General features: G+C 43.5%; 1 protein-coding gene and 1 pseudogene across 1 annotated transcript; both read right to left on the minus strand.

Moving 5' to 3' along the window:
- Positions 1 to 326: 326 nt before the first annotated feature.
- Positions 327 to 27347, minus strand: LOC115669372 (L-type lectin-domain containing receptor kinase IV.1-like). The gene is made up of 2 exons (XM_056314811.1): positions 25165 to 27347; positions 327 to 727 (listed from the first exon to the last, which is right to left on the minus strand). Exons 1-2 carry the CDS (start codon positions 27059 to 27061, stop codon positions 630 to 632), a joined length of 1995 nt encoding a protein of 664 aa, XP_056170786.1. The 5' UTR covers positions 27062 to 27347; the 3' UTR covers positions 327 to 629.
- Positions 12727 to 20708, minus strand: LOC115662160 (ribulose bisphosphate carboxylase/oxygenase activase 2, chloroplastic-like; annotated as a pseudogene).
- Positions 27348 to 27602: the final 255 nt, after the last annotated feature.

The raw sequence follows: 27602 nt of genomic DNA on the forward strand, positions 1-27602 counted from the left end.
GATCTGCAACTTGAGAACATGGCCACCACCAACCCACTCTCTCTCTCTCTTTGAGGTCAACACCACCACCGTCCATCTCCATAGCCACGTCCATGACCACCGTAACTCCGCCATGACCATTTCCGGATCCGTCCTCTTTCTCTCTCTTTGGCGACGAAACGCCGAGGAACGAAAAGCGAGGAGCGACCGACGTGGCTACGAGAGACGGCGACGAGGAGCGTCTGTGATGGGACTCGATATAACAGAGGGGAGAGACGTGATTGTTGCAGCGCGGCCAAAAAAATGAAGAAAATGAGACGGGAGTAAAGGAAAATGAGAGGACGAGAGAGAAAAAAGATACTTTCGGCGATGTCAACACCGATCAGTGAACGACACCTGCAGTGCAGCAGCCAATGGCAGCTACCGCACCGGCAGCTAATTTGAGCCATATAAAATATAAGATCGTGTATTTTAGCGATAATTACATGGACTAGTACCAGAATGACTCATACAGCCTACGTATTCTAGATCTGCACAGGATCTCATCTTGCAACTAATCGATTTCTACAAGAGAAGAAAAATGCCAGTGGACATATCGATGTTCCCCAAACACAGAGGATGGAATTAAATTAGAAACTAAACCATGAGGCTCATCGTCCACCTGAGAGAAGCGATTCTGCGACAGAAGATGAGTGCGCAGATGCCTTGTACAGGGAGGACGGATAAGACATGGCCAAATCATCAAAACCTTCGCGATGAGCGAAGGTTAACCCACCGGTGGAAAGGCCCATGGACGACAATTCGGGCATCGGAAGATCGCCCTCCAAGTACTGCAAAACTTGACGCATGCTGGGCCTCATCAACGGGTCGGAGTGGGAACACATCAACCCTAGTTTCAGCACCAACTCCATCTCTTCTTCCACAAACTCCGCCCCCAACTTCCGATCTCTTGCCTCGAGAATTGCACCTCCGACCCAGCAAGAAAAAACAAAGTCCACTAAGATCACGTCCTCTGCTTCCCGAAGCTCTATTGGCCTTCTCCCGCAAGCAACCTCGAGCAAGAAAGCTCCGAAGGCATACACATCGGTGTTCCTAGTGGCCTTGCCGGTTCGCGTGTGCTCAGGGGCGAGATAACCGAGCGTTCCTGCCACGTGAGTCGTTTGAGGGTCGGTTCCATGGTCATACAGTCTCGCAAGCCCAAAATCTCCAAGTCTTCCATTTAAGTCAGCATCTAGCAAGATGTTGCTCGCCTTTATATCCCTGTGGATCACCACTTGCTCCCACCCTTCGTGCAGATAAAGCAGCCCAGATGCCACTCCTTTGATCACCCTGAATCTTTGCCTCCAATTGAGGGTGACCTTTGGTTGCTTATAGAGGTACTTGTCGAGGCTCCCATTGGGCATATAGTCGTAAACCAAGAGCAACTCCCCTTTCCGGCGGCAGTAACCGAGGAGCGACACTATGTTGCGGTGACGGAGCCGACCGATGCTGACGATCTCCGCTACGAATTCTCTCATGCCTTGTCTCGATTGATGGGAGACCCTCTTCACCGCGATCTCTATCTTTGATGTTGGTAAGATTCCTCTATAGACCCGACCAAATCCACCTGTCCCTAATAGCTCTTGCTCCCGGAATCCTTTTGTCGCGATATAAAGATCTTTGAACTTGAACCGATGTGGGCCGTAGTCCCACTCCCAATCTTCAAGGACCTCGGCAAATTTCCTTTTCCTTCCTATCACATAAACTACGCTCAAGATCAGCATCGATACAACGAAAAGAGCCATCAGTGGTAGCCCTATAGTCAGTACTTTCGACGGCTCCTTCTTGCCAATTCGAGGAAGCTTAGGAAGTTGGGACAGGGCAAGTGCCTGAGCCTCTCCATTTACCCTGAAGCTCCAACCCAGAACATAGTGAGAAGTGAGGAACGAACCGGTCGATGATGAGAAGCCGACATACATGTTCTGGTTGATGATCGACGAGAGACCCTGACTAACAGACAAAAGGGGAGTTTGCGGTTTTTGCACATTGATCGGAGCCAATGTGACATTGATCTGCTTTTCCGTGCCATCGTAGTCCACCCAAACTTGCATTGCTTTACCGCTGATTAGAGTCAAGTTCTTGAACTCCCCACCGTCTGCATAATACCCCGCTGGAGTTGATTTTGCTGATGGCAACCCGTTCAAGTCGATTCCGACATGATTATTGTTAATGTCCTGAAGCTCGCTGTTCAGGATCGTGTCGAGTTCCACCCCAAACACATGATTGGTGTTCTTGCCGTTGTCGGTTTCGTTGAACATGCCGAGGTATTGGTTCCCCAGGGACCCGGGGAGGCCTCTCTGGGGCGCGACCACGAAGACAATCCCATGGCCGCTCAGAGTCCCGTACTGAGGTTGAATCGCGAAGACGAACGTCGTGGAGAAGGAGAAGACGGTGCTATTCGGTGAGTTCTTGAACCGGACAGGGTCGGGATGGAAGGCGTGGCCCTTTTGCTGCTTGGTGTCGTTGGTCAGCTTCAGGAGGCCATGGGGGGTGACCCCGGCGATCCCATCGAGGCTCAGCTTGGCCGATCGGAAACCGTTGTACACGAAACTGGTCTCTTGAGCGTAAGCCAACACTGCTAGCAGAGAGAGCACAACAAGAATCTTGAAGAACATGGCTCCAGCTCAAAAGGCTGCTCAGCAATTAGCTGAAGAAGGATGCAATCACGAGGGCTATAAAAATCCAGAAGCATCTTTATCTTGCAACGTCAAACGAGTGGTGCAAATTTCAAAAATATCTGCTCCACGTGGGTCCAATGAATTGATGAATGTCTTGCACTTTCAATGGACGAATTAAACAGTGTCCTGTTCAAAAGGCAAAGAGGACCCCAAGGTGAGAACGAGAGAGTTTCGATTTCATAATTATTTTAGGTAAAATGGGATTTAAAAAATCTGGATGGTCATGCACGGAAACGTGGTGGTGAGCTATGTAGGACAGCTGACAATGATTAGATTGACACGTTAATAATTTTCGAGCCAAAATTGATCGAAAGGACTATATTGGAATTTCACACAAAGATTTAAGACTAAATTTGTAAAATTGAAAACTTTAAACTGAATTGACATTTGTACAATAATTTTACGATGAATTGGACAAACTTTTTCCCTTTTTCGATACGTTTACTTAAAGGTTATGGCATGATCATAGTGATCATTGTATAGTTATGCTGTAAGTAAATGAGAATGTCTAACGTGAAATATGGTGAGCGGTGCATTCGCCGATGGATGTCAATTTTGGCCCTGGTTTGTGGACCATAAAATTGCTAGGTAAAAGTGGGAAAATATTAATAAAGAAATAGAAAAAGAGATGACCTAAAAACAGAGGTTGAAAATTCTAAGTGACAATTGATTAGTCTATTCTCATAAAAGCATTGATAATTTAACCTTTTTTTTGGTCGAATTAATAATTTAACATTGCTTAGAGCTTTTGTACAAGTCCATCGAAATTTCTAACGAACAATTTGGAAGAAGTAAAATTCTTTTCTCCAATAACTGGCAAAACTGGATATGTGTGTGTTAAAGGAAAGAAGAAAACAAATTCAATTTGTGGAGAGAGTGATAAAAATGAAAATTAATATGGGAAGGAAAGTTAATTAGTCGATAGATGACAAATTTAAATTCAATTATAGAAAATAAGATATTTTATCTATTTTGTTATAACATATCATCACAACACAACTTAACAATCCACGTGGAATTTTATGTATTTCTTAGTGATAATTTGAGATTGAAATCAGCCGTAAAAAGTAATACATTTTTGATATAGAGAACACCCATATACTTATTAAAAGAAACTTTAAAGCTACGGACTTTATTTTTTTTGTTATGGATAATAAGGGTGGGGGAGGGCGACCAACATAATTAACCTTCTTATCATCACTATAAGGGTTTCGTCCTATTACATAAAATTTTGTAAGTTTGTGATAGAAAAAAACTCAATGGTTTCAAATAGTAATTAAAGTTGAGTAGAGGGTGAGTGATGACCAATTAAATTATTTAATTCAAGTATCATTCTGTGTTAATATATCAAGTGCTAAGTGCGCCTAATAATTGCACATCCGCACTCACATGTTATGGAGTCTAGCCCATAGCCCATCGTCTTCATTTGAACATGTTAGCAGACATCTCCACTAATATAGTGGCCCACACAATCAAAACTTTCTTATGTGGGACAAGGAAAAGTATTATTTTGTTTGTTTTACAAACAAACAACCAATAGGTTATAGAGGTACTCGTCGAGGCTCCCATTGGGCATGTAGTCGCAAACCAAGAGCAACTCCGCTTTTCGGCGGCAGTAACCGTGGAGCAACACTATTTTGCGATGACAGAGCCAACCGATGCTGATGATCTCTGTTACTAATTCTCTCTTGCCTTGTCTCAATTCATGGGAGACCCTCTTCACCCCGATCACTATCTTCGATGTGGGTAAGATTCCTCTATAGACCCGACCGAACCCACCGGTCCCTAATAGCTCTTGGCTCCGGAATCCTTTTGTCGCAATGTAAAGATCTTTGGAGTTGAACCGGTGTCGGCCGTAGTCCCTCTCCCAATCTTCAAGCACCTCGGCAAATTTCCGTTTCCTTCTCATCACGTAAACTGCGCTCAAGATCAGCATTGTTATGACGAAAAGAACCACCCATGGTAGCCCAATTGTCAGCACTTTCGACGTCTGCTTTTTACCGATCTGAGGAAGCTTAGGAAGTTGGGACAGGGCAAGTGCCGGAGTCTTGCCATTTACCTCGAAGCTTTAGTGCATGCCACATGCTACGCGCCATGTTTCAAAGATAGGAACACGACAGTTTCGATGCCGAATTATTAATTGACAGTCTGTTTCTACATCCCATAGTTTACAATCTTGTTCAAATCAATGGCAAGAGAGAAACGGGGAGAGTATGGCAAGATTTTTTTAGGGTATTTTGGAGATTCAAAGAAGAGATTTGAACTCTCTCCCACATATACAGCACGTGTAACTCTTCTTACTTTGCACATCATACGTCAATCACAGTTGATGTGGGTTGTTTTAGTGACAGTAATGCATACGCGATGTGTAGAAAAAAATTACATAGATTTTGCAGTCGATAGTAATCCTAGATAGATATAGATACAAATCTGTGGAGTTTACTCAGATTAGTCTTATTCTTAGAGATGCGAGCACGTCTCAGTTCTCAAGAATGTGAACAGGAAGTTGCTTAGCAAGTTAGCAGTATTCTTTAGTTGAGTTGGGTTCTGCTAATTTAGGTTATTCGAAAGCTGACGTTAGGTTTCAAAATCTCAAGCACTGTTGATTTTCTTTGTTCATATATATATTCACTTTTGATAAGGGAGACGTGTTGACCACAAATTTCAGAAAAACAAGGCTACGGCAGCCGGTAGGATTTGTGGAGAAATCTTGAGGAAAATTCTGTAACATACCGTCACCGTCATACAATGACATACCTCGTTTACTTCAACGGCGAACAGAGATCACACTACTAACCCCGGTACTTTTTCAATTTGTTCAACCTCGCTATATATGTCGAATATCTATATTCGATCTTATCAATAATGCAAGAAAAGTAATAAAAATTCACACAACACAAAAATTTACGTGGTTCAGCAGGGAAGATGTTCCGCCTACCTACGTCCACGGGGAGATGAGATCTGTTTTACTAATAACGTAGAAAAGTGTACAGCCTTTCTTTCTCACTCTCCCCTCTCTATCTAGAGATCTGTTTCGCATTAAATATATATAGCAAAACCTTACATGGCACAAATTACAAAATTACCCACATAGCCTAAAGTATTTAACTTTTTCATATAAATCATTCTAGGACTGAGCATAATACGTCTCTGCTGGCCCGGGGGCCTGCCCCCGCGACCCCCGCCAAGGCGGCCCCCCCGGACCCCCGCCCGCTCATCGGGGAGCGGGACTCCCGTGCTATCCAGTCGTCAAGGGGCCTTTTAGAGCCGACTCATAATCTTTTGGATAACAGAATACAAAAACATCAACCTCAACAATATAGTCTCTAAACTATATATTATTTGTGCAAATTGATCATTCCGTTGAAAAGGTAAATGAAAACACTGATGATCATTTAATCACCATTAAATGTTGACGTGGCATATTATGTCTCTTTTAAATTTTATCTAAGAAATATTTGATTGAACAAATATATTTAAATAATAGAAAATACAAAATGAAAAAGGTTTGCACTTTAAAAAAAGGAGAGGCATACTAAACCCAGCAACCTGTGAGGCCATTTGCAAGGCCGGCTACCACAGTCTGATGGTGGCTAGGATCACGACGACTTGAAGGATGGTTGGCTGGGGTAGCACGATCCAAGGCAAGCCAGATCTCACTAAGGGTTTGCTCGACCCCAGCGATGATTGGTCCAAGGTTGCTCCACCCCACTTCAGCTGGCCCAGGCGGTGGCCACGAGCCACCATGAAGGTTAGCGGTACCATTATCCCTAGAAAAGAACCATGAGAACATCATTCTACACCAAACAGCCGCCACCAAGCTTATTGACTCTCTTGCACTGTTTGCTTTCAATTTTATGCTGGCCTAACTTAATTTAAGAATTGGATATATACAATGCATATAATCTCTAAACGACAATACATTACTTGTTTGGAACGTAAAATGTTGACCGCATATGAAGTGCTTACTTTGGGTCCCCTTTGATTTCACAATACAATATATATTTAATTTACATATTATGGCAAAACTAGATAGAACCATACCCAATATGTGTAAATATGACGATTTATGTGCATCGATGAATAGCGATAAAATCAAAAAGACTTTATGCATGTGTTGATTATGGAAAAAAAATATACCTTTCGTGAATCAAACATTAAGTAGCTCGTGAAACAAAATCGCCTTTTGCGTGATAACTAAAGTAAATTTGTCCCAGCAAAACGAAACTAATCAAACTGGGGGAATCCACAACTCTGCCGACAAAAACAAGAAAAGATTTGAGGGGTCTACTCCTCATAAATTCGCTTCTTTCCTCCACATCACTTGCCTTTAATGAAGAGAAACATGGGAAGAAGAAAGTGATCTTTTGTACTTTCATTCTCCAAAAACAGGGATGATCAAATCATCCGGCTCCCCGCAAATTGTTTCGTGGCAGCGGTAGGTCCGTCAATGGCGACGAGAGTAAACAAACCGTCGCCCTCTCTCGTTATTCTAATGAAAACGAGCCGTGGGATGATCTCACGGGACTCTCCATGGACGGGGACTAATGTTTCGTCCCCCTTTCTCCCTTGATCATCAGGAGAGGAAGCTGCTAAGCAAGCCTCATCATTTGGTTAAGCAGCAAAAGCGACGGGTGCTGTTCTCTGGTGGGGGGTGATGGGTAGCTATCAAGAACAACAATGGAGTAGACTAGACTTTAATAGGAAGTAAATTAGTTCTGTCACCATTGCTTGTGAATATAATAGGAATAGCTGATTAGGTTTGGTGGAAAAATTTAATGGATTCAAGCCTAATGATCTAGATAAGATCAGAATGTACTCCTGCATGAGGGTTCTTAATTACTTTCCACGAAGAAATATGTATACGTGGGTAAATAAGTATATGAAGGACCATTATGGAGTCAACATTAGTAGGAACTGATTAATTTTGCACATTGCTTATGAATATAATAGGAATAGCTTATTTGGTTCGATGGAAAAATTACTGGATTCAAACCTAATGATCTAGATAAAGTAAGAATAATAACAATCCTACTTTCCATAAAGAATTTTCAAAAGTTACTTAAGACTCATTTATTTCACGGAAAACTCGGGATTTGGAAAATATTTTCCGACGAATGATTGGTTATATCATTTAAAAAAATTAGTCAACGCTTCTTGAATGGAGGTTTGTGATAATTTCCCCACGAGAAAGTAAGATGGATACAGACAATGACGAATCAAGAATGCTATATAAGTGGAGTGTGACACAAAATTTTCATAAAACTAATACATATAAGTCTCTTTTCTGATAATTGTTTCCCCTAAATAATTGGAAATTTTTGGAACGAGGGGACGGGGCCACCACCATCCCCTAGGTCTGCCAATGGATACACGTACAGCGTCAAGTACGATGCGATTCATAGCTCACGTTCCAATAATAATTGATCATTTGCACAATGCCATAACTGTTTCGTGATGTATCGATCACACGAAATACTTTTTCTTTTGTAAGGAAGGTTGACGTAATCAAAAAATTTTACAGATTGAATTCACATTAATCCAGTGCATCCGATACAGCTCGAGAAGAGATTGTCCTAGGTCGTACCCCGGTATCAAAGTTAAAGTAAGGCATAGCAGGAAACATCCTAGGTTCGATCAACATTAGCTTGAACAATGTCGCCGGAAACTGAACATGGACGGTGCACGAAGATAATCTTTTTTATATATGAAGAGAAATTTCAAACTCGACAATGAGGATATTAATTATTAAACTCTCGTAGCACCAACCCATAAAGCGGTACATTGGTCAAACTTGGCTGGTTTCCTAAATGCTCAGTGACATCGCACGCCCACTTCCATCTCAATCTTTGGAATATAATTTGAAGTCTTGAAAGCAGTCACTCCTATCAATAATTCCAGAACAAAATGTTTGACAGAGTGGCGGATTCACGGCGATTGTGAGAGTTTACGAGGTCCCTGTCAACTTTTCACTCTTTAACTCGATCAAATAGGAGCCTAGATCGCCAATTATTCGAGAAGTTTAAACTAATAAATCAATACAATATTTAATATTTAAATATTTTCACATCAATATTATTAATTTAAATTGCCCCGAGTCGTGGGGCACTTACTTCTCTTTCGTGGAAAGGTGGCCAATTTTGTCTTCTCTTGGCTCACGTATTTTGAATGCAATCTAGATTTTTCTATTGATCAAGCTGCAAATTTGCGAATTATTTATACGTTGGTCATTGCTTAGAAGGATTCCCCACCACGTGTGACTTATTTTTGCTTGGATTTTCTTGCACAACTAGCTGGCAGCCTCGTGCGCCGATCGGCTCAATTGTTCTGCAAATATAGATTTTCGTGCATGGTGATAATACAAATTAAAATTTTTTTAATGCAACTGTCCTTATACGAAATTATCTGATTGCGATAATGTTGCTTGATAGGTACACTTGTTTCGGTCGGAAGGTCGCTGAATAGCCAAGTATTTTCAAAATAAAAAAAGTACCTAAGTCAACAAAGTGCATACTTTTTGAAATATAATCAAATTTTATTTCAATGGTAGCTTCATGATTTTTTTAATCTGAAGCATGAAATAATTCAGCTAACAAAATTACATACGTTTATGAAATGTAAATTGACAATTTAATTTAATTTAAGATATTAGCTATCTTGTTGTATTATTCTATATCATTCAATCCAAGTTTGGGATAATGTCACTTTTCCTTGGTTATTGTTACTTTCTTCATTTATCAAGATGGAAGAGTTTATCTTTTCTCAGTAATTTAAGAGACTCTATATTATATTTAAAAAATTATTTTTATATATCAAATGAATAAATAACATGTAAAATTTTACTTTCCATTTCAATTTGTATTTCTTTATTGGTATAAAATGTGGGCAAAATACCAAAACAGTCCTAAACCTTTTGCAATTGTACCAATTCAGTCCTAAACCTTTTATATTTATGCCAATTCAATCCATCCGACCAATTTTGGCCGGTCAGCACTGACGTGGACGCCGGCCGAAGCTGACGTGGCAATTTTTTTATTTTTTTTGAATTTTTTCCTTTGTTTTTTCCTTTTCTTCTTCCCCTGGCTAGTTGCCAGTCGTTGGATCGGCCAGAGGAAGAAGAAAAGAAAAAAAAATTCGAAAAAATATATATATTAAAAAATTACCACGTCAGCGTCGGTCAAAGGGTCGGCGTCGGCCGGCGTCTATGTCAGCACCGGCCGGATGGACTGAATTGGCACAAATACAAAAGGTTTAGGACTGAATTGGCCAAAAAAAAAGTTTAGGACTGAATTGGCACAATTGCAATAGGTTTAGGACTGTTTTGGTAATTTTCCCTAAAATGTGAAGAGGTGGAATATGCTACTGAAACAATGTCACACTTGGTCTTCGCTAGTATCCTAATGATACTTGTCTCTCCCTCATGCAAATGCTGGTAATCCTCCAAATTAGTTGATGTTTTGAGACGAAATCTGAGAGTAAACATGCTGGTTCTAGTTTTTAGCTCAACTTGCGACTTCCTGGGTCTTACTTTATTAAAGAAGGATTAGGAAAGAGCAAGTTTATCAATTCTGTGGGTATCTTGTTGATAGTTTCCCACTTTTGCTAAGTTTTTCGGATCGTGTTGGGGTGGTGATGCATTTCGGTTGTCTGAAAGCTGAGAGACGCAAGAAACCATTTAATTCTTGAATAGTGAAATTGATCTGGGTGGCTGAACCGCGTAAATTGAATCTGTTCAATGTTGTTTAGTGTATGCTAGGATGTCACTCGGTATGATTATTGGGTTGTTTGTATTACGTGACCAAGTCGAGAACAAATTGTTTGTATCTCAAACAACACCTACACAACCTTGAGAAACATATGCCAATGAAACTTCTACTGGACGTGAGCATAATTAACTTTCAGAGGTGTGCAGATTGAGATACATGTGGACTTGGTATAGATTGTCCATTTGGAGGGGTTTTGCTGCTTGCTGTTAGAAGTCTAGTCTAACAGCATTTTTGTTGTTTGCTGTTAGTATGCGAGGCTAGTCCAAGACTGATTTGCAGATCTGTTCAACGTCTGCAGACTGATCTATAATTCCTAATCTTCTGATCGGTCCATTTTATAATTCTTCCTTTGCACATTAGTTGATGGCTCTGCTCTTTATACGTTTGCACCCATTTTGTCAGATTCTGAATTGAAGGTTTGGTTTTAGAGCAACAGCTGTTATTGCGCTTAGGTTTTGCTGTTACATACTTTGCACAGTATGTATTACATACTTGATGTTACGTACCTGCAGAATTATAATCTTTCCCCTTAGTTTCTTATTTATCTTTGTGAGGTCTTCAATGTTTTCTCAAATTACATAATAGAGCAATGGAGTTAGAGTGGGAACGTAGCAACACTATAAGTCTACTTCAATAGAAAGAAGTGTAAATCAGATATTTGGAAATGACAGTATAACAGAATCATAGCGGGTTGTAGGCTTGGTGTCAATCCAACTCAATTTTCCATGCCCCACATTTACAAGCGAAGTAGAAACAACGATGAAGTGTGTCAACTCAAGGAGAAAGAGCAAGATAAGAGAAATCATCATGCAGCAATAGCCACACTACAATCTCAGCATGATGCATCGATCTTCGCATTGATGTCGAAGAAAGATTTGGAGTCCTCTGCTGTAAGAAAACAGGTGGACGCACTTAAACTCTATGGTGTTAATGAGTCGGTTGAGAGGTCACTCCTTGGACTTGCAAGTATATGTTTCTTTATGGGGTTTCTTTGCATTCCTCCAATTATTTTGAAAGACTGTTGTATTCCAACGCTAGAATTTCCATGTTCGCCTCCAATTGATAATGTATAGGTCTTTGGTCTAAGCAATTTGGTTCTAGAACTTAAACCTTCCGTTGACACTCTCTGAGTATCCACAAGCAAACGTTGCCTATGAGTTCATAGATAGTTTAGTCTAGGTTTGGAATTGTTGTATGACTGTTAGTACGCTGATTGATATATTTGAATGCATTTTGGGATGAATTGTACGTTGCAGCACTATAATACTATTTTCCGAGTGCATTTTGGAATCAGTTTTATCTAACTACTATTATTGAGATAGATCATGAGGATCAAGCCCTTGCACCGTTCTGTTTGCTGCTTATATCGTATGAATGTTTATTCGATAACTGGTACATGGTGTAGAGTGCAGTGATGATTTCAGTGGAAGATGTTGCAGTAAAGGCTGCCATGGACTCAGCTGCGTGAAAAGCGAAGATGAGCAAGCCAGGAAAATGATTAATCGGGGCAAGATTGATTTGAAATAGTCAAGTGGCAAGAGTGGCAGATCCAAGAACAGTTCTAAGACCAAGAGACAGACGATGATATGTTTGTTTTGTCGCCTAAAATGTCCAAAGGGAACATTGCTAGATGGCCACCTTAAGATCCTCGAGCAGCCAAGTGATCACTAATTTAGATAAAATCCAGTATGTGGTAGAAAAGTTGAAGTTTTGAATGTCAAGATTCTGAAAGGCAGTTAACATAAAGCCGATGAAGAAGGCAGAGAAGTTGAGAGTGGCAAACCTACAGTACATACCATCAACCAAAACAAAAATGGATTATGAAGATCGGGGGAAAATGGAAACTTAAAAGCCGAGACAGTTACCGGGGGAGTGGAATCATTTGCTAGAACATGGATCAGTGGAGTTCGAGAAGCCACCAGGTACAGATGGATTTCTGAAAGAGAGGAAGGCGCGCAAAAACATCTGAAGAATATGACTCAACTTCGTTTAGTCTTTTCCATCTGAGACTTCTCTTCTTTTACGATTATTTACATGTTCATGTGACAAACCATCTTGTTCTCTTGTTCGGTGGTATTGTGCTATCGAGGTCCAACCATTTTCCAGCTGCAGTCGAACCCCATAAGCCGAGTAATCATTCCTTTCTTGGCTGAAATTTGTCTGATCTCTATTTCAATGACTGCGGAGAGATTTTAGGGTGGTCATTTCAAGCTATTGCACGTCGTTGGCTATTTTATTGGCAACTTTGAGCGAACAATATGTCATGACGAAGGACATCTTGTGAGAGGTTGCAAGAAATTGAGCAAGCAGCCCACATCTTGACATACTTCCATGTGATTAGCCAAAAGAAAGGGAAAATAAAGAAAATGCTACTACAGATTTGGTCTATACACTCTTAACTGGTATACAGTAAACTTAAGGGGTTTAAAACCCTATTTAACTATCCTTAATGGCTTGTAAGGGATCTAAAAGGGGTACACGCAGCTTCCATCATCGCTTCGAGCAGTTGGATCATAATTTGTAGCAGATGGGTCGGTGCATCCTTCAGGAACCGCAAGATGAACCTGTTGTACCGCTTTGCCTGCATCGAAATTAACAACAATTGAAATGCTTAAGTTATGGTTCTTCCCAAATCTTCATTTGTACTGTCATCCTAAATCCAGAGCCAAATCTTCGACCCTGTCCTTCTAGGATAGAAAGGATCTAACCACAGAAACTCCCATTCTTAATGGCATCCTCGTTCGCATCCCCAAGAGTGGCCTCTTTCAAGTACTTATTGGCCAACTGCACTCTCTTCACATTCTCTTGCTCCTGGACAAGCATGTTCCCATACACGAGTAGCTTGTCCAGAGTCATCCTCGGCTGCTCGAAGCTACGGGGTCGCTCTTTGGAGTTCACAAGCCTTTTTCGGACGTTTTCAACTCCGATCTCGGCAACCCATTTCCTCACTTCATCGCCGTACACTCTTGCCCTGAGTGCTCCAAAGAAATCTGCACAGCAGACACTGATATTAGTTCCATCTTCCTAATTTACATTCTCCATTCATCTACTGTCAAAAGTATGAATTCTCTTCCAACAATAACAAAGATTGCCATTACAAATAGGTTAATCAGCTAGGATTGTTATTTCGCTTGCTATGTTGCACAATGATAAAAAGAGTAGGATTAAGGAATGTCATGTTAAGATTAAGAAGAAGCTTACCAATTGATTGACCAGGGGATGTGTCGACAAGCTTGACTACATCTGCCTTTGGGACATTGTCGGTCCTGAAAATCCCGGTACAAACGCCGATCCTGTCTTCCCGTGTGGGTGCCCAGTAAAACTTCTCCATCCGGCCATCGCGAATGAGAGGGGCGTACAGCGTGGAGAAGTCGTTCCCGGTGACTATGATGGGAACTCAGGGGTTCTCCTCCTTGTTGTACATGCCGGGAAGTTGCACGTTGGTGGGATTGTTGGCAATATTCACGAGGGTCGCGTTCACCATCTGGTTGTTCACCGTGTACTGTGTGGTCCCACCGAGCCTTCCCGATCCCGCGTCAAGATCGTTGATAAAGAGGCAGCACATCTTCCCTTTCATGATGATGTCGGCCCCCTCCCGATGCCTCTGTCTGATCAGCTTTGCAGGCTCACTAGCGTTCCCGCTTTCTAGTTCTCCCGCGCTCATCATTATGGGGCTGAAAATCCATTTCCATATAGTCATCAATGCTCAAGTATCTCTTTATTTGAAGATTTACAATATCTTAAGGAATAGAAATTGATGAAACCTACTTGATTCCCATTTTGGCGAACACGAGCTCGCATTGTAATGATTTTCCCTGGCCTTTGCCACCCCAAACTGAAGGGAACGTATCGAGAACCGAAACAGAACATCACGCAGAAAATAGAGAAAAAGACGATACACGAATTTACCCAGGTTCACCCTCGATTAGGGCTACGTCCTGCAAAAAGATTTCACTATATTTTTCGGGTTTACGGCGGAACCCCGCCGGGGCGCGCCCGAACCCCGCCGCCGCTGCATGCGCAGCCGTGCATCCTGCACGGGCGCCCCCGAACCCCGCATTCCGCACGCATGGGTCACATGTCGTTGGACAACACTTCGCTTCCCTAAGCTCACGTGAGCGTACCCGGTGTAAGAAACAATGGTCCCCGAAGTATTCGCCAACTCCAACATTCTCCCACTTGGTGAATACTTCGCACAAACGGGGGCCTTTCCAATATCATTCTTCTTCAATCCAATCGCAATAGAGCACCATTCAAACTTCGCACCTATGACGGCTTTAGTAAGGAAGTCAGAACTATTTTCTACCGTGTCGACCTTTACAAGTCGAACCTCTTTCTTCTCTACCTTTTCTCGGATGAAATGATATTGTATATCAATGTGCTTTGTGCGTGAGTGAAATGCTGGATTCTTAGCTAAATAAATAGCCCCTTGATTATCACATCTCACCTCTATGGCACCTTGCTCAAAACCGAGCTCCAAGCACAACCGCCGTAACCATACGGCCTCTTTTCCAGCATGAGTAAGAGCCATATACTCAGCCTCTGTAGAAGAAAGCGCTACCGCGCTTTGCCTCCTGCTCATCCAACTTAACGCAGCACCAAACAATGTGAAAACATATTCGCTAGTGGACCGTCTACTATCAATATCTCCACCCCAATCAGCATCTACATGGCCTACGACATCAAGTATGTTTCCGTTTCCTGTACCTTCAAAACATAAAGAAAAATTCGAAGTTCCACGAAGATACCTGAAAACTCTTTTGATCGCATTCCAGTGTTCTCTACCTGGGTTAGACATGTATCGACTCAAGACTCCCACTGCTTGGGCTATATCCGGACGCGTGCACACCATAGCATACATCAAGCTACCCACTACACTCGTGTATGGAACTCGGGACATCTCTTCGGCTTCTTCATCCGTTTTTGGACATTGTTCCGCAGATAGCTTGGTCCCTAAAGGTATAGGGGTACCAACAGGCTTGCAGTCTATCATATTGAATTTCTTCAATATTTCTTTTATGTATTTCTCCTGCCCTAGCCATAGTTTTCGTTTCTCACGGTCCCTCCTAATCTGCATGCCCAAAATAAAATTTGCAGGCCCCAAGTCTTTCATTTCAAACTTTTTGGCCAACAAACTCTTCACGGAATTCACCATTTTCACACTATTCCCAATTAACAACGGCAAAAGGACACTATAAGTGCCATAACTTGTGTACGGCGCTCACTTTGGTGCCATAACTTTTTTTCGGATCACTTTGATGCCAAGTCGGAGGAAAAACGATCACTTAAGTGTCATAACTTTTTTTTGGATCACTTCAGTGCTAAAATTTTTGAAAAACGATCACTTAAGTGCTAAAATTTTTGAAAAACAATCATTTAAGTGCTAAAATTTTTGAAAAACGATCACTTAAGTACCAATCTCCGGCGAGACTCCGGCGAGCCACGTCGCCTTCAGAAATTAATAAAAAAATGCCACGTCAGATTTCCGACGAAAAATTGTGTACGGCACCAAAGTTGGCACTTAAGTGATCGTTTTTCAAAAATTTTAGCACTTAAGTGATCGTTTTTCAAAAATTTTAGCACTAAAGTGATCCAAAAAAAAGTTATGGCACTAAAGTGAGCGCCGTACACAAGTTATGGCACTTGTAGTGTTCTTTTGCCCAATTACATATCATCCACATATAGCATGAGAATGACAAACTGATCGCCCGTTCTCTTCACATAAACGCAATGGTCAGAATTTGAACGCACAAAATTAAGCTGGAGCATGTACGTGTCAAACTTCTGGTACCACATCCTCGGTGACTACTTCAGCCCATATAAAGACTTTTTTAATTTGCATACCAAATTCTCCTTTCCTCTTACTTCAAAACCTTCTGGTTGCCTCATATATATTTCCTCCTCCAATTCCCCATGAAGGAATGCCGTCTTTACATCCATCTGTTCTACCTCAAGATCATATGTAGCTGCTATAGACAGAACAAACCGTATCGAGGTCTTCGCCATGGGAGAGAAAATCTCGTCATAGTCAACTTCCTCAATTTGAGAGTACCCCTTGGCTACAAGCCTAGCCTTGTACTTCTCTACAGTCCCATCCGGTTTTAGCTTTCACTTGAACACCCATTTACACCCAATTGCCTTTCTATTCTTAGGCAATTTACACAAGCTCCATGTTTCATTTTTATCAAGCGACTGCATCTCATCTATCATTGCGAGCTCCCACTGATTGGCATCATCCATAGATCTTGTCTCTTTTACAGAACTAGGATCATCTCCGGTAATGCTCAAAGCATGAAACGTACTCAAAGCACTAAGTGAGTATCGAAGTGGTACCTTTCTTTCCCGCGTCGATCTCCTGAGAGCCGGCATGCTATCTGTATCCAGGTCTTCATCAGAATCTGCATCCTCGACTTCATTAACCGAGTCCCCTTGCTCCAATTCAGAATCAGACTCTACTAACGTGCCTTGTGGAATCATCTCCACAGTTTCAGTTTTAAGACTTTCTTCAAGCACTACCACTTTCTTGGGCTCATCACCTTTCTGTGTGCCAACCTGGGGCTGTGATTCACGAAAGACAACATCCCTGCTGTATACAATGGTCTTTGATTCTGGATTCCACAGCTTATATCCTTTGACCCCTTCCTTGTATCCGACAAATATGTTCTTCTCAGACTTGCTGTCAAACTTACCCCGCTTCTCCTTGGGTACATGAACATATGCATCACAACCGAACACCCGAACATGCGACAGATTCGGCTTCTTCCCAAACACTGCCTCATGTAGTGTACGATCTTTCACTGATGAGGTCGGTGACCGGTTCTTCAAATAACTGGCTGTGGCTACAGCTTCTGCCCAAAATTCTATCTCCAAACCTGCCCAACTCAGCATGCATCTTGCCTTTTCTATGAGTGACCGATTTAATCTTTCGGCTACCCCATTCTGTTGAGCCGTATATGGAGTCGTCTTCTGTCTTGCAATACCATTATCCACACAAAATTGCTCGAACTTATCCGAACAGAATTCACCTCCGTTATCTGTACGAAGGACCTTGATTTTCCTGCCCAATTGGTTTTCAACCAAAACCTTAAATTCTCGAAATTTCTCGAATACATCTGATTTACTTTTAATAAAATAAATCAAACTATATCTCGAAAAATCATCTATGAACGATACATAGTACCCGGATCCTCCAATAGATGGAGTTGGAGTAGGTCCAAAGACATCCCTGTGAATCAGCTCGAGAACCTCAGTTGCTCTTGTACCAGTATGTTGAAAGCTAACTCGGTTCTGTTTTCCATGGAGACAGTGTTCACAGAACCCGAAACCCATAGAGCATTTTGGAATTCCTTCTACCATCTGACTTGAAGCTAAGGTAGACAGTCCCTTTTCACCGATATGCCCTAACCTCTGATGCCACAGCATGGACGTTTCATGTCCATCTTCCTTAGCCTCTTTAGAAATGAACCCGCTACCAACAGTCACTGTTTTCCCGAGCAGCTTGTATAATGTCCCGTAACGGACTCCTCGTGCAATCACAATAGAACCTCGAGTCATCTTGCACGAATCCTTATCACAGCTAAAAATAACCCTCGAATCAGCCATCGTACCGACTGATAACAAATTTCTGCTCATCAAGGGTATGTGCATCACGTCTGGAATAGTCTTCACCGTGTCATTGCTCATCCTCAGCTTCACCCTGCCACGCCCAACAATTTGAACTGCAGTATCATCTCCGAGCATGACATCCCCACCATTATATTGCTCATATTCACAAAACTAGTGTTTATGAGGCATCATGTGGTATGAAGCACCGGTATCGATCAACCATATATCCTTGTCTGACTGCGCCATACACGCAGCAGCCAAATACATATCTCATGCATCGACCTCCTTTTCCGAGGATGATTCACTTCTTTCTTAAAAGCGGCTTGTTTTTACAGTCCCGCTTCACATGGCCCCACTCTTGACATTTCCAAGACTGTACCCTCCTCTCCCGCTCTTCGATCGCCACGAGATTTGGATCTGGACCCTCTCGATTCGAGTCTTCTCTGCTGGCCTTCCCTTGCGCCAATGCCTCTTTACCGGAATTTCTGATCCCTTTCTTCGTGTCTCCTCCGATAACAAAGCAGAACACACACTTTCATATGATAATTCCTTATCCCCACCACCGATCACCACAATCAGATTATCCCATGAATCCGGTAGTGAACAGAGTAGTGTTATTGCCTTATCATCATCTTGGAACTTAACACCGATTGATACGAGTTGACTAATCAATGTGTTAAAGTTATACAGTTGTGCAGAAAACGAGTCGCCCTCATGCATCCGAAGATTATACAGCTTTTTCCTCAAGAACAACTTATTAACCAACGACTTACTTTGATACAGCGATTCTAATTTCTGCCACAAATCTCTGGCTGTAGGTTCGCTCATCACATTCATTAGAATTGAGTCCGCGAGACAAAGTCGAATCAACCCCTTTGCTCTCCGATCAATGCGATTCCAGTCTTCAATCTCCTTTGGATTTGCCGGTTTGGAAGTTGAATCCCCATCCTTCACCGCTTCCTTGCCTATCACGACACCAGGTTGCGCAACAATAGGCCTTTTCCGTTTCGATTGCTGACCAGAGATCTCGATCACAGAGAAGATCCTCCATCTTCATCTTCCACGGATCAAATCGTGTACCATCGAATTTTTCTATCTCAATTCGTGATCCTCCTGACATCTCGAATAAACCCTAATTCCTCGAACAACTCCGGCTCTGATACCAATTGAAGGGAACGTATCGAGAACCAAAACAGAACGATCACGCAGAAAATAGAGAAAAAGACGATGCACGAATTTACCCAGGTTCACCTTCGATTAGGGCTACGTCCTGCAAAGAGATTTCACTATATTTTTCGGTTTACAGCCACTCGGCTCGTTACAATGATCAGAAAAACGAGCAAAATATATATATGCCCCAAACGGGCCCAAAACCTAAACCTATATGAAATCTCTTAATCTCGCACCATACGGGCCAGCCCAAACCCGTTGAGGTTTCGGGGCGCGGCCCCAAAAGCCTAGGCCCGCTCACCGGACGGGCCAGGACCGTCGGCCAGCCAAGGCGGTAAAACCCCGTCGAGGGCGGCGCCCGAACCGCCATCACGCCGACCGGGCCATTGAGGGCACCGATGTCAAAGCGCGCCCCGAACCCCCGCATTCGCACGCATGGGTCACATGTCGTTGGACAATATTTCAATTTCCCTAAGCTCACGTGGTGGTACTCGGTGTGAGAAACAAGGGTCCCCGAAATATTCGCCAACTCCAACACAAACACCCAAAATGAGAGGAACCTGTCATCCATAGAGTTAATCATCGATACAACTTCTTTCCTCTTCAAATTCAAATTTCAAAATTAAGTCGTGTAATTTCGATATGTTAAACTAAACTTGATGTTTGGAAGATTCAAGAAGTTCTTGGTTATGTGAACCACAACTTTGTCCGTAAATGCAGGAGCAATGTAGAAGCCATCCATGGTGTTATCAAATGCAAACCTACCACAACGAGTTCAGTACTCGAATCAACTGATTTTCCTTCACTTCCAAAACTTATTTAAAAGACGTGGCCATGTGTGTTACTCACTGTCGAAGACCGGCACTGATGTAGTCGTACGAGCTCATGACGGCATAGTGAGTACCAGTCCCCATCGGCGCTTGAAAGAGAGCGTCGACCATCCCTTTCCTCTGGTTATGTCTTGCTGGTTGTCGGAGGTGTCGGTCACAAGCCCTCTCCATCTGTCCTTAGATGTCTGTTTCTCCTCATTGCACTCCACGACCGCCTTCAGTCTCTTAAACAACACTTTCGGACGGTTGATCTTAGAGCTCTGTTTCTTCAAGCTCCTCCCAAAGAACAGAGAGCTAGGACCCGAATTTCTCGCGATGGCCTGGCTTGAATTGAGCTGAATCAAGGTCAGGCCATTGTTAACACGAAGTTCCGCTAAAGCAGGAGACTCTAACACAGACATTGCAGATTCCGTGAACACAGTATGAACTCACTAGCTATGGAAGCTTAACCAGTTACGCGTGATCTCATAACTTCCCTAAAGATGAACAGAGAAAGCAAACTTATTTCAGGAAAACAGAGTGTGCTTTTAGCTCGTATGCTTAAACAGCTGAATGACCACGATGATCAAGCAAAGACGATGAAATAGAGAAGAAAGGACGAAGCTGGTTCGACACTTTTCATGAGCTCCGAGCCAGAAGCAACGCACAAAAATAGGAATGGGCGGGAAATACAGAGTACCGATGCGGTGTAAACAGCTGCGGCAGCTGGCACCGAGGCAGCCATAGATCCGTGCCGAGTCGAACGGCTACGATCAAGAGGGGCAAGTTGACAGAGGTTGGTAAGTAGGAGACGAAAAGAACGTGGAAGCTGAGCGTGCTGTTTTTGGAGTGTTGTCGTTGACGACGGAGAAAAAGAGAGGAGGGAGAGGAGTTTTATAGAGAGAGAGAGAGAGAGAGAGAGAGAGAGACAGAGAACAAATCCTGTGGGTGAGCTTTGCCAAGTTCCCAGCGGCCACACGTTGAAAATTTTTGGCCCGTATTCACGTGGCACTAGGTGACAGGGACGTTGTTGATTTTGGATATTGAGAACTTTCCTGCACAAAGTCAAAGAAAGAGGAGAGAGAACAAAATGAACCTAATTCCCTAAAAATACCCTAAACTTAAAGTCTAGATTTAAATTTGACCCAAAATTTTTTTTTATCATATAAAAAACCACAAACTTTCTATGGATTCCCAAATCTACCGTTCGTTACATTTCCATCCTATTCCCATCCTATCTACACCATTAAAGTCCGTTGTTGTGCCACGTGTCAATCTTTCTTTTTTTTATTTGACTTTTTCTCTCTCCTCACTATCTCCCAAGTCCGCTTTTGTCAGAACTCTCGCTCCTCTTCGTCGCTCTCTTTCTCTCTATCCCCCATTAATCCCTTCTGTGTGTCATGAGCTCTCTCTTTCTCCCTCTCCCTCTCCCCTACAACACCCAGATCCGCCCCTGCTCGACAAGCTTCCACACCTTTTGGTCATGGAGGAGGGAATCCAGCCCCCCAGCATCGTCATCGTCGGCAACCGGTCTTCCGACAATTCGAGCGTCCTCGAGTCCTTCGCCGGCATCAACTTGCCATGATGGCATGAAGCAGGGCATTCGCACGCGAATCGCTCCCATCATGCGACTCCAAGACAACCCATACGCCGATCGCCTGGACCTCTACCTCGAGATCAACGACAAAGTTGACCCCATCGACGAGGACCACATCTCCGAGGCCATTACTACCGCCAGGTCCGGCGAGAACCAAACCGGGCATGGACTTTGCAGTCCGGCTAAATACGCTACTCTCTCACAACGACTGGCAACAACGCAGCGAGGCGATCTCAGCCATGGCGGATCCGATCCAGACATTGAGCGGGTCTGAGTCGAAGCCCTCGATGATCACGGTGGAGCTAAAGGAGGTGATGGAGTTGGGGACGAAGAGGAAGGTGTCGTCCAATGCGGTGGAGGAGGCGCCGGTGAGGAGGCACATCAAGAACTCGGGGGTTGGAACCATCGCTCGAGGTTGGGGCGAGGATGCAGTGGATGGCATCACAGTCACGGAATTGGAGGGCCTCTTACAAGGTGCGAACCACCAGAAAATGAAATTTTTCTGCTAACCTTTGCTTTGGGTTCGATGCAGAGGGGAGGAAATATTCACTGGTTGCTAATCGCCACGTCAAGAGCTGACGTGGCGAGCATGTTTTCTTTCAGTCTAATTGTAAGTGGACACGTGGCTATGACGTGGAATGAAAAATTGATGTGGAATTTGTTGGTAAAAAATTGACAGTCTTGAAGAAACTTAGAAAGGGGGGACGAGATTTCTGGGTTTCTATGGACGGTGGTCGTTAGCACGGACGACGACGGCATCCGCTGGCGACGGCGGCTTGTCCACAATGGTGCTTCCAAATCGGGATGGCGATTCATCATATATCTGAAGCGCACAGGAGTGGCCATGGACGGCGGCTGGTCCATAAGTTGGGCGGCGGTCAGCCATGGACAAGCACTTCATCTTCCTCTGTTTGCCCATGGCCAGCTGCTCGTCGCCAGATCTGTGAACAAGCCGTGTTGCTCGCGGCCATGGCTCCAGATTTGGAGCTCGTCCACTTACTGCTCCAGATCTGGAGTTCTTACAAAAATCACGCTCGCGGCCATGGACGGTGGCTCGAGACATGGCCCCAGATTTGAAGTTTCTTTTTTTTTGGTTAGAAGATTTGAAGTTCACCCACATGGTACTGCAAGTCGTCCACCTACTGCTCCAGATCTGGAGTTCGTTCGCAGTTTTTGAATTCTTCTTCTTCCTTCAGATCTGGAGTTCTTTTCCTCCTCCGTTGGTGTTCCTCTCATCTACAACACTTTTTTTCATTTCTTTTTCCTAGTCTGTGTTTAGGGCTCCAATTACTGGACTTTTTTGGTCTTTGGTCTGTAGTAGTTTATCGCATCATACTTTGCTAAAGTGAAGTTTGAATAGCCAACCCAACCCAGCCACACCCTCAAGCCTCCACCTTCCACCAACAACAAAATATGGAGTTCGTTCACCGTCATCGCTCGTGGCCATGGACGGCCGGTGCCTCAAATGCGAGTTCCTCCAGATCTGATCAACCCGAGCCGTGGCTGGAGGTTGCGCGGTGGCTTGAGAATGGAGGTTGCGGCTTGGCCGGTGGAGACGGCCGAGCCTTGTTCATCTCAGGCCAGTTGAAAGAGAAATCCCCTGTTTTATTTTTTGGGTTAGGAAGAAAAGAACAATTTCCACATCATTTTTTTATTCCACGTCATAGCCACGTGTCCACTTATAATTGGGCGAAAGGAAAATATGCTCGCCACGTCAGCTCTTGACGTGGCGATTAGCAACCAGTGAATATTTCCTCGGCCGTAGGGTAGTCATTGCAAACTCCAACGCCACTCCCCTCTCTCTCTCTCTCTCTCTTTCTCTCTCTCTCTCTCTCTCTCTCTCTTTCTCTCTCTCTCTCTCAAGGTATAATTGAAAGAGCTAATACCACGAAACACCTCAAATGGATATGTTTGTAATGAATTTACTTTAAATTAATTTTTTTATCACAAAAAATTTCAAACCGATATACATGTGACAAATTTATCCAAAACTAATATTTTTTTACCACAAAAAAACCTTCATTGATATAACCGTGATAAATTTACGTTCAGTTAGTTTTGGTTAAATTTTACTTATAAATTACTTAGTTAGATGACACGTGACAATTAATGGGGTTTACTAATTTGGGGTTTTACCTCTCCGTTTGTCACATGTATATCAGTTTGTGATTTTTCGTGCTATTAATCCAATTTAATAGAGGATAAATTTGTCACAAATATATCAATGTGGAGTTTTTTGTGCTCAAAAAATTAGCTTAAGGTAAATTTGTCACAGATGTACTAGTTTGTGATTTTTCGTGGTATTAATTCAATTTAACGGAAATAAAAATTTGTCACAAGTGTGCCGATTTTGAATTTTTTGTGCTTAAAAAATTAGTTTTGAATAAATTTGTCATAGGTGTATTAGTTTGTAGTTTTTCGTGATTAAAAAATTAGTTTGAGGTAAATTTGTCACTAACATACCGGTTTCTTGTTTTTTTTAGTATTAACCTTTTTATTTTTAACTTGTTCTCTATTTGACAATGAGAAGGAATGTTGGTTCATCTTCTAATTCCTAGTAGCTTATACCACGAGTTCGGTTTTTGATTTTGCAAAGGCGCAAGCTTCTGCCGCATGGCATTGTCTTGTCAATTAATCTATTCAGCATTAGGAGGGGGGGAAGTGCATCGTATAAGTTTAATGTTCACTTTGCCTCGAGCCAGTCAAATTCGGAGGGCCACGGAGTACATTGCGTCAATGACTCGCCAAGAGCATTCGAAAAAAACCGTTATCCTCCTCTAACCTCACGTCTCTCTCTTTCCTCTTCTCTCTCTGCAACTGGAGACCGTGGTCACCACCCCTCTCTCTCTCTCTCTCTCTCTTCGAGGTCAGCACCACCTCCGTCAACCGCCATAGCCACGTCCATGACCCCCATAGCCCCGTCCTGACCATCTCCAGATCCTTCCTCTTTCTCTCTCCTTGGCTACGATTTCGCGGTGGAACAAAAAGACAGAGAGCTTGCCATCTTGGTGCTTAAGTGATGGCGGCGACCGACGCCGCTTCGAGAGATGGCGACGACAACTACTGTGATGGCACTCCGTTTCGTAACGGGGGAGAGAAACGAGATAGTTGCAGCGCAGCAAAAACAAAAAATGAACAAAAACCTGAGAGGGAGTAAAGGAAAACCAGAGGAGGAGAGAGAAAACTTTTTTTTTTTTTGGGTGATGTGGCGTGATTAGGCCTACAGACCAATAATAAAGTGCACCGATCAGTGAAACGGCGCCCGAGAGCAGCAGCCGGGGGCGGCTGCCGCGCCGGCAGCCAATTTGAGCCATATAAAAAATTGGAGAGTGTATTTTAGCGATGCTTCCACCGACTAGTAATAGAATGACTCGATGTTCACCGGATAAAGAGCATGGAATAAGATTAGAAACTACACCATGAGGCTCATCGCCCACCCGAGAGAAGCGATTCTACGACAGAAGACGATTGTTGAAATGCCTTGTCCAAGGAGGACGGAGACATGGCCAAACCATCAAAACCTTCGTGATGACCGAATGTTAACCTGCTGCCGATGGACGACAACTCCAGCATCGGAATATCGCCCTCCAAGTAATGCAAAACTTGACGCATGCTCGGCCTCATCAACGGGTCGGAATGGGAACACATCAACCCGAGTTTCAGCACCAACTCCATCTCTTCTTCCACAAACTCCGCCCCCAACTTCGGATCTCTTGCCTCAAGAATTGCACCTCCGTCCCAGCAAGAAAATACCCAGTCCACCATTATCGCGTCCTCCACGTCCCCCGTCTTTATTGGCCTTCTCCCGCAAGCGACCTCGAGCAAAAATACTCCGAATGCAAACACATCGGTGCTCCTAGTGGCCTTGCCGGTTCGCATGTGTTCAGGGGCAAGATAACCGAGCGTTCCTGCTACGTGAGTTGTTTGCGGGTCGGTTCCATGGTCGTATAGCCTGGCAAGCCCAAAATCTCCAAGTCTTCCATTTAAATCAGCATCTAGCAAGATGTTACTCGCCTTTATATCCCTGTGGATCACCACTTGCTCCCACCCTTCATGCAGATAAAGCAGCCCGGATGAAACTCCTTTGATCACCTTAAATCTTTGCCTCCAATTGAGGATGACCTTTGGTTGGTTATAGAGGTACTTGTCGAGGCTCCCATTGGGCATGTAGTCGTAAACCAAGAGCAACTCCCCTTTCCGGCGGCAGTAACCGAGGAGCGACACTATGTTGCGGTGACGGAGCCGACCGACGCTGATGATCTCCGCTACGAATTCTTTCATGCCTTGTCTCGATTCATGGGAGACCCTCTTCACCGCAATCTCTATCTTTGATGTGGGTAAGATTCCTCTATAGACCCGACCAAATCCACCGGTCCCTAGTAGCTCTTGCTCCCGGAATCCTTTTGTTGCAATATAAAGATCTTTGAACTTGAACCGATGTGGGCCATAGTCCCTCTCCCAATCTTCAAGGACCTCGGCAAATTTCCGTTTCCTTCTTATCACATGAACTACGCTCAAGATCAGCATCGATACAACGAAAAGAAGCGCCCATGGTAGTGCTATAGTCAGTGCTTTCGACATCTCCTTCTTCCCAATCCGAGGAAGCTTAGGAAGTTGGGACAGGGCAAGTGCCTGAGCCTCTCCATTTACCCTGAAGCTCCAACCCAGAACATAGTGAGAAGTTGGGAACACACCGGTCGATGACGAGAAGCCGACATACATGTTCTGGTTGATAATCGACAAGAGATCATGCCTAAGAGACAAAAGGGGAGTCTGCGGTTTTTGCACATTGATTGGAGCCAAGGTGACATCGATCCGCTTTTCCGTGCCATCGTAGTCCACCCAAACTTGAATTGCTTTACCGCTGATTAGAGTCAAGTTCTTGAACACACCGCCGTCTGCATGATACCCCGCCACAGTGGAGTTTGCTGATGTCAATCCGTTCAAGTCGATTCCGACATGATTATCGTTAATGTCCTGAAACTCGCTGCTCAGGATCGTGTCGAGTTCCACCCCGAAAACATGATTGGTGGGGTCGTCGACGTTGGTTTCGTTGAACACGCCGAGGAATTGGCTTGGCAGGGACCCGGGAAGGCCTCTCTGGGGCGCAACCACGAAGACGATCCCATGGGCACTCAGAGTTTCATATTGAGGTTGAATCGCGAAGACAAACGAGGTGGAGAAGGAGAAGACGGAGCCGTTCGGCGAGTTCTTGAACCGGACAGGATCGGGATGGAAGGCGTGGCCCTTCCCCTGGTTGGTGTTGTTGGTCAGCTTCAGGAGGCCATTGGAGGTGACCCCGGCGATCCCATCGAGGCTCAGATTGGCCAATCGGAAACCGTTGTACACGAAGTTGGTCTCTTGAGCGTAAGCCAAAACTGCTAGCAGAGAGAGCTCAACAAGAATCTTGAAGAACATGCCTCCAGCTCAAAATTCTGCTCAGCAATTAGCTGAAGAAGGATGCAGTTAAGAGGGCTATAAAAATCCAGAAGAATCATTATCTTGCAACGTCAAACGAGTGGTGCAAATTTCAAAAATATCTGCGCCACGTGAGTCCAACGAATTGATGAATGTCTTGGACTTTCAATGGACGAATTAAACAGTGTCCTGTTCATAAGGCAAAGAGGACCTCAAGGTGAGAACGAGAGAGTTTCGATTTCATAATTATTTTGGGTAAAATGGGATTTAAAAAATCTGGATGGTCATGCACGGAAACGTGGTGGTGAGCTATGTAGAACAGCCGACAATGATTAGATTGCCACGTTAATAATTTTCGAGCGAAAATTGATTGAAAGGACTATATTAGACTTTTGCGCAAAGATTTAAGATTAAATTTGCAAAATTAAAAACTTTAAACCGAATTGACATTCGTCTAATAATTTTACGATAGATTGGATAAACTTTTCCCCTTTTTCGATACGTTCACTTAAAAAGGTTATGGCATGATCATAGTGGTCAT

The sequence above is a fragment of the Syzygium oleosum genome, unplaced genomic scaffold (genome assembly GCF_021117445.2).
Source record: "Syzygium oleosum isolate NSW1041296 unplaced genomic scaffold, Sole_v2.1 Sole_v2.09, whole genome shotgun sequence".
In the NCBI taxonomy this organism is placed as follows: Eukaryota; Viridiplantae; Streptophyta; class Magnoliopsida; order Myrtales; family Myrtaceae; genus Syzygium; species Syzygium oleosum.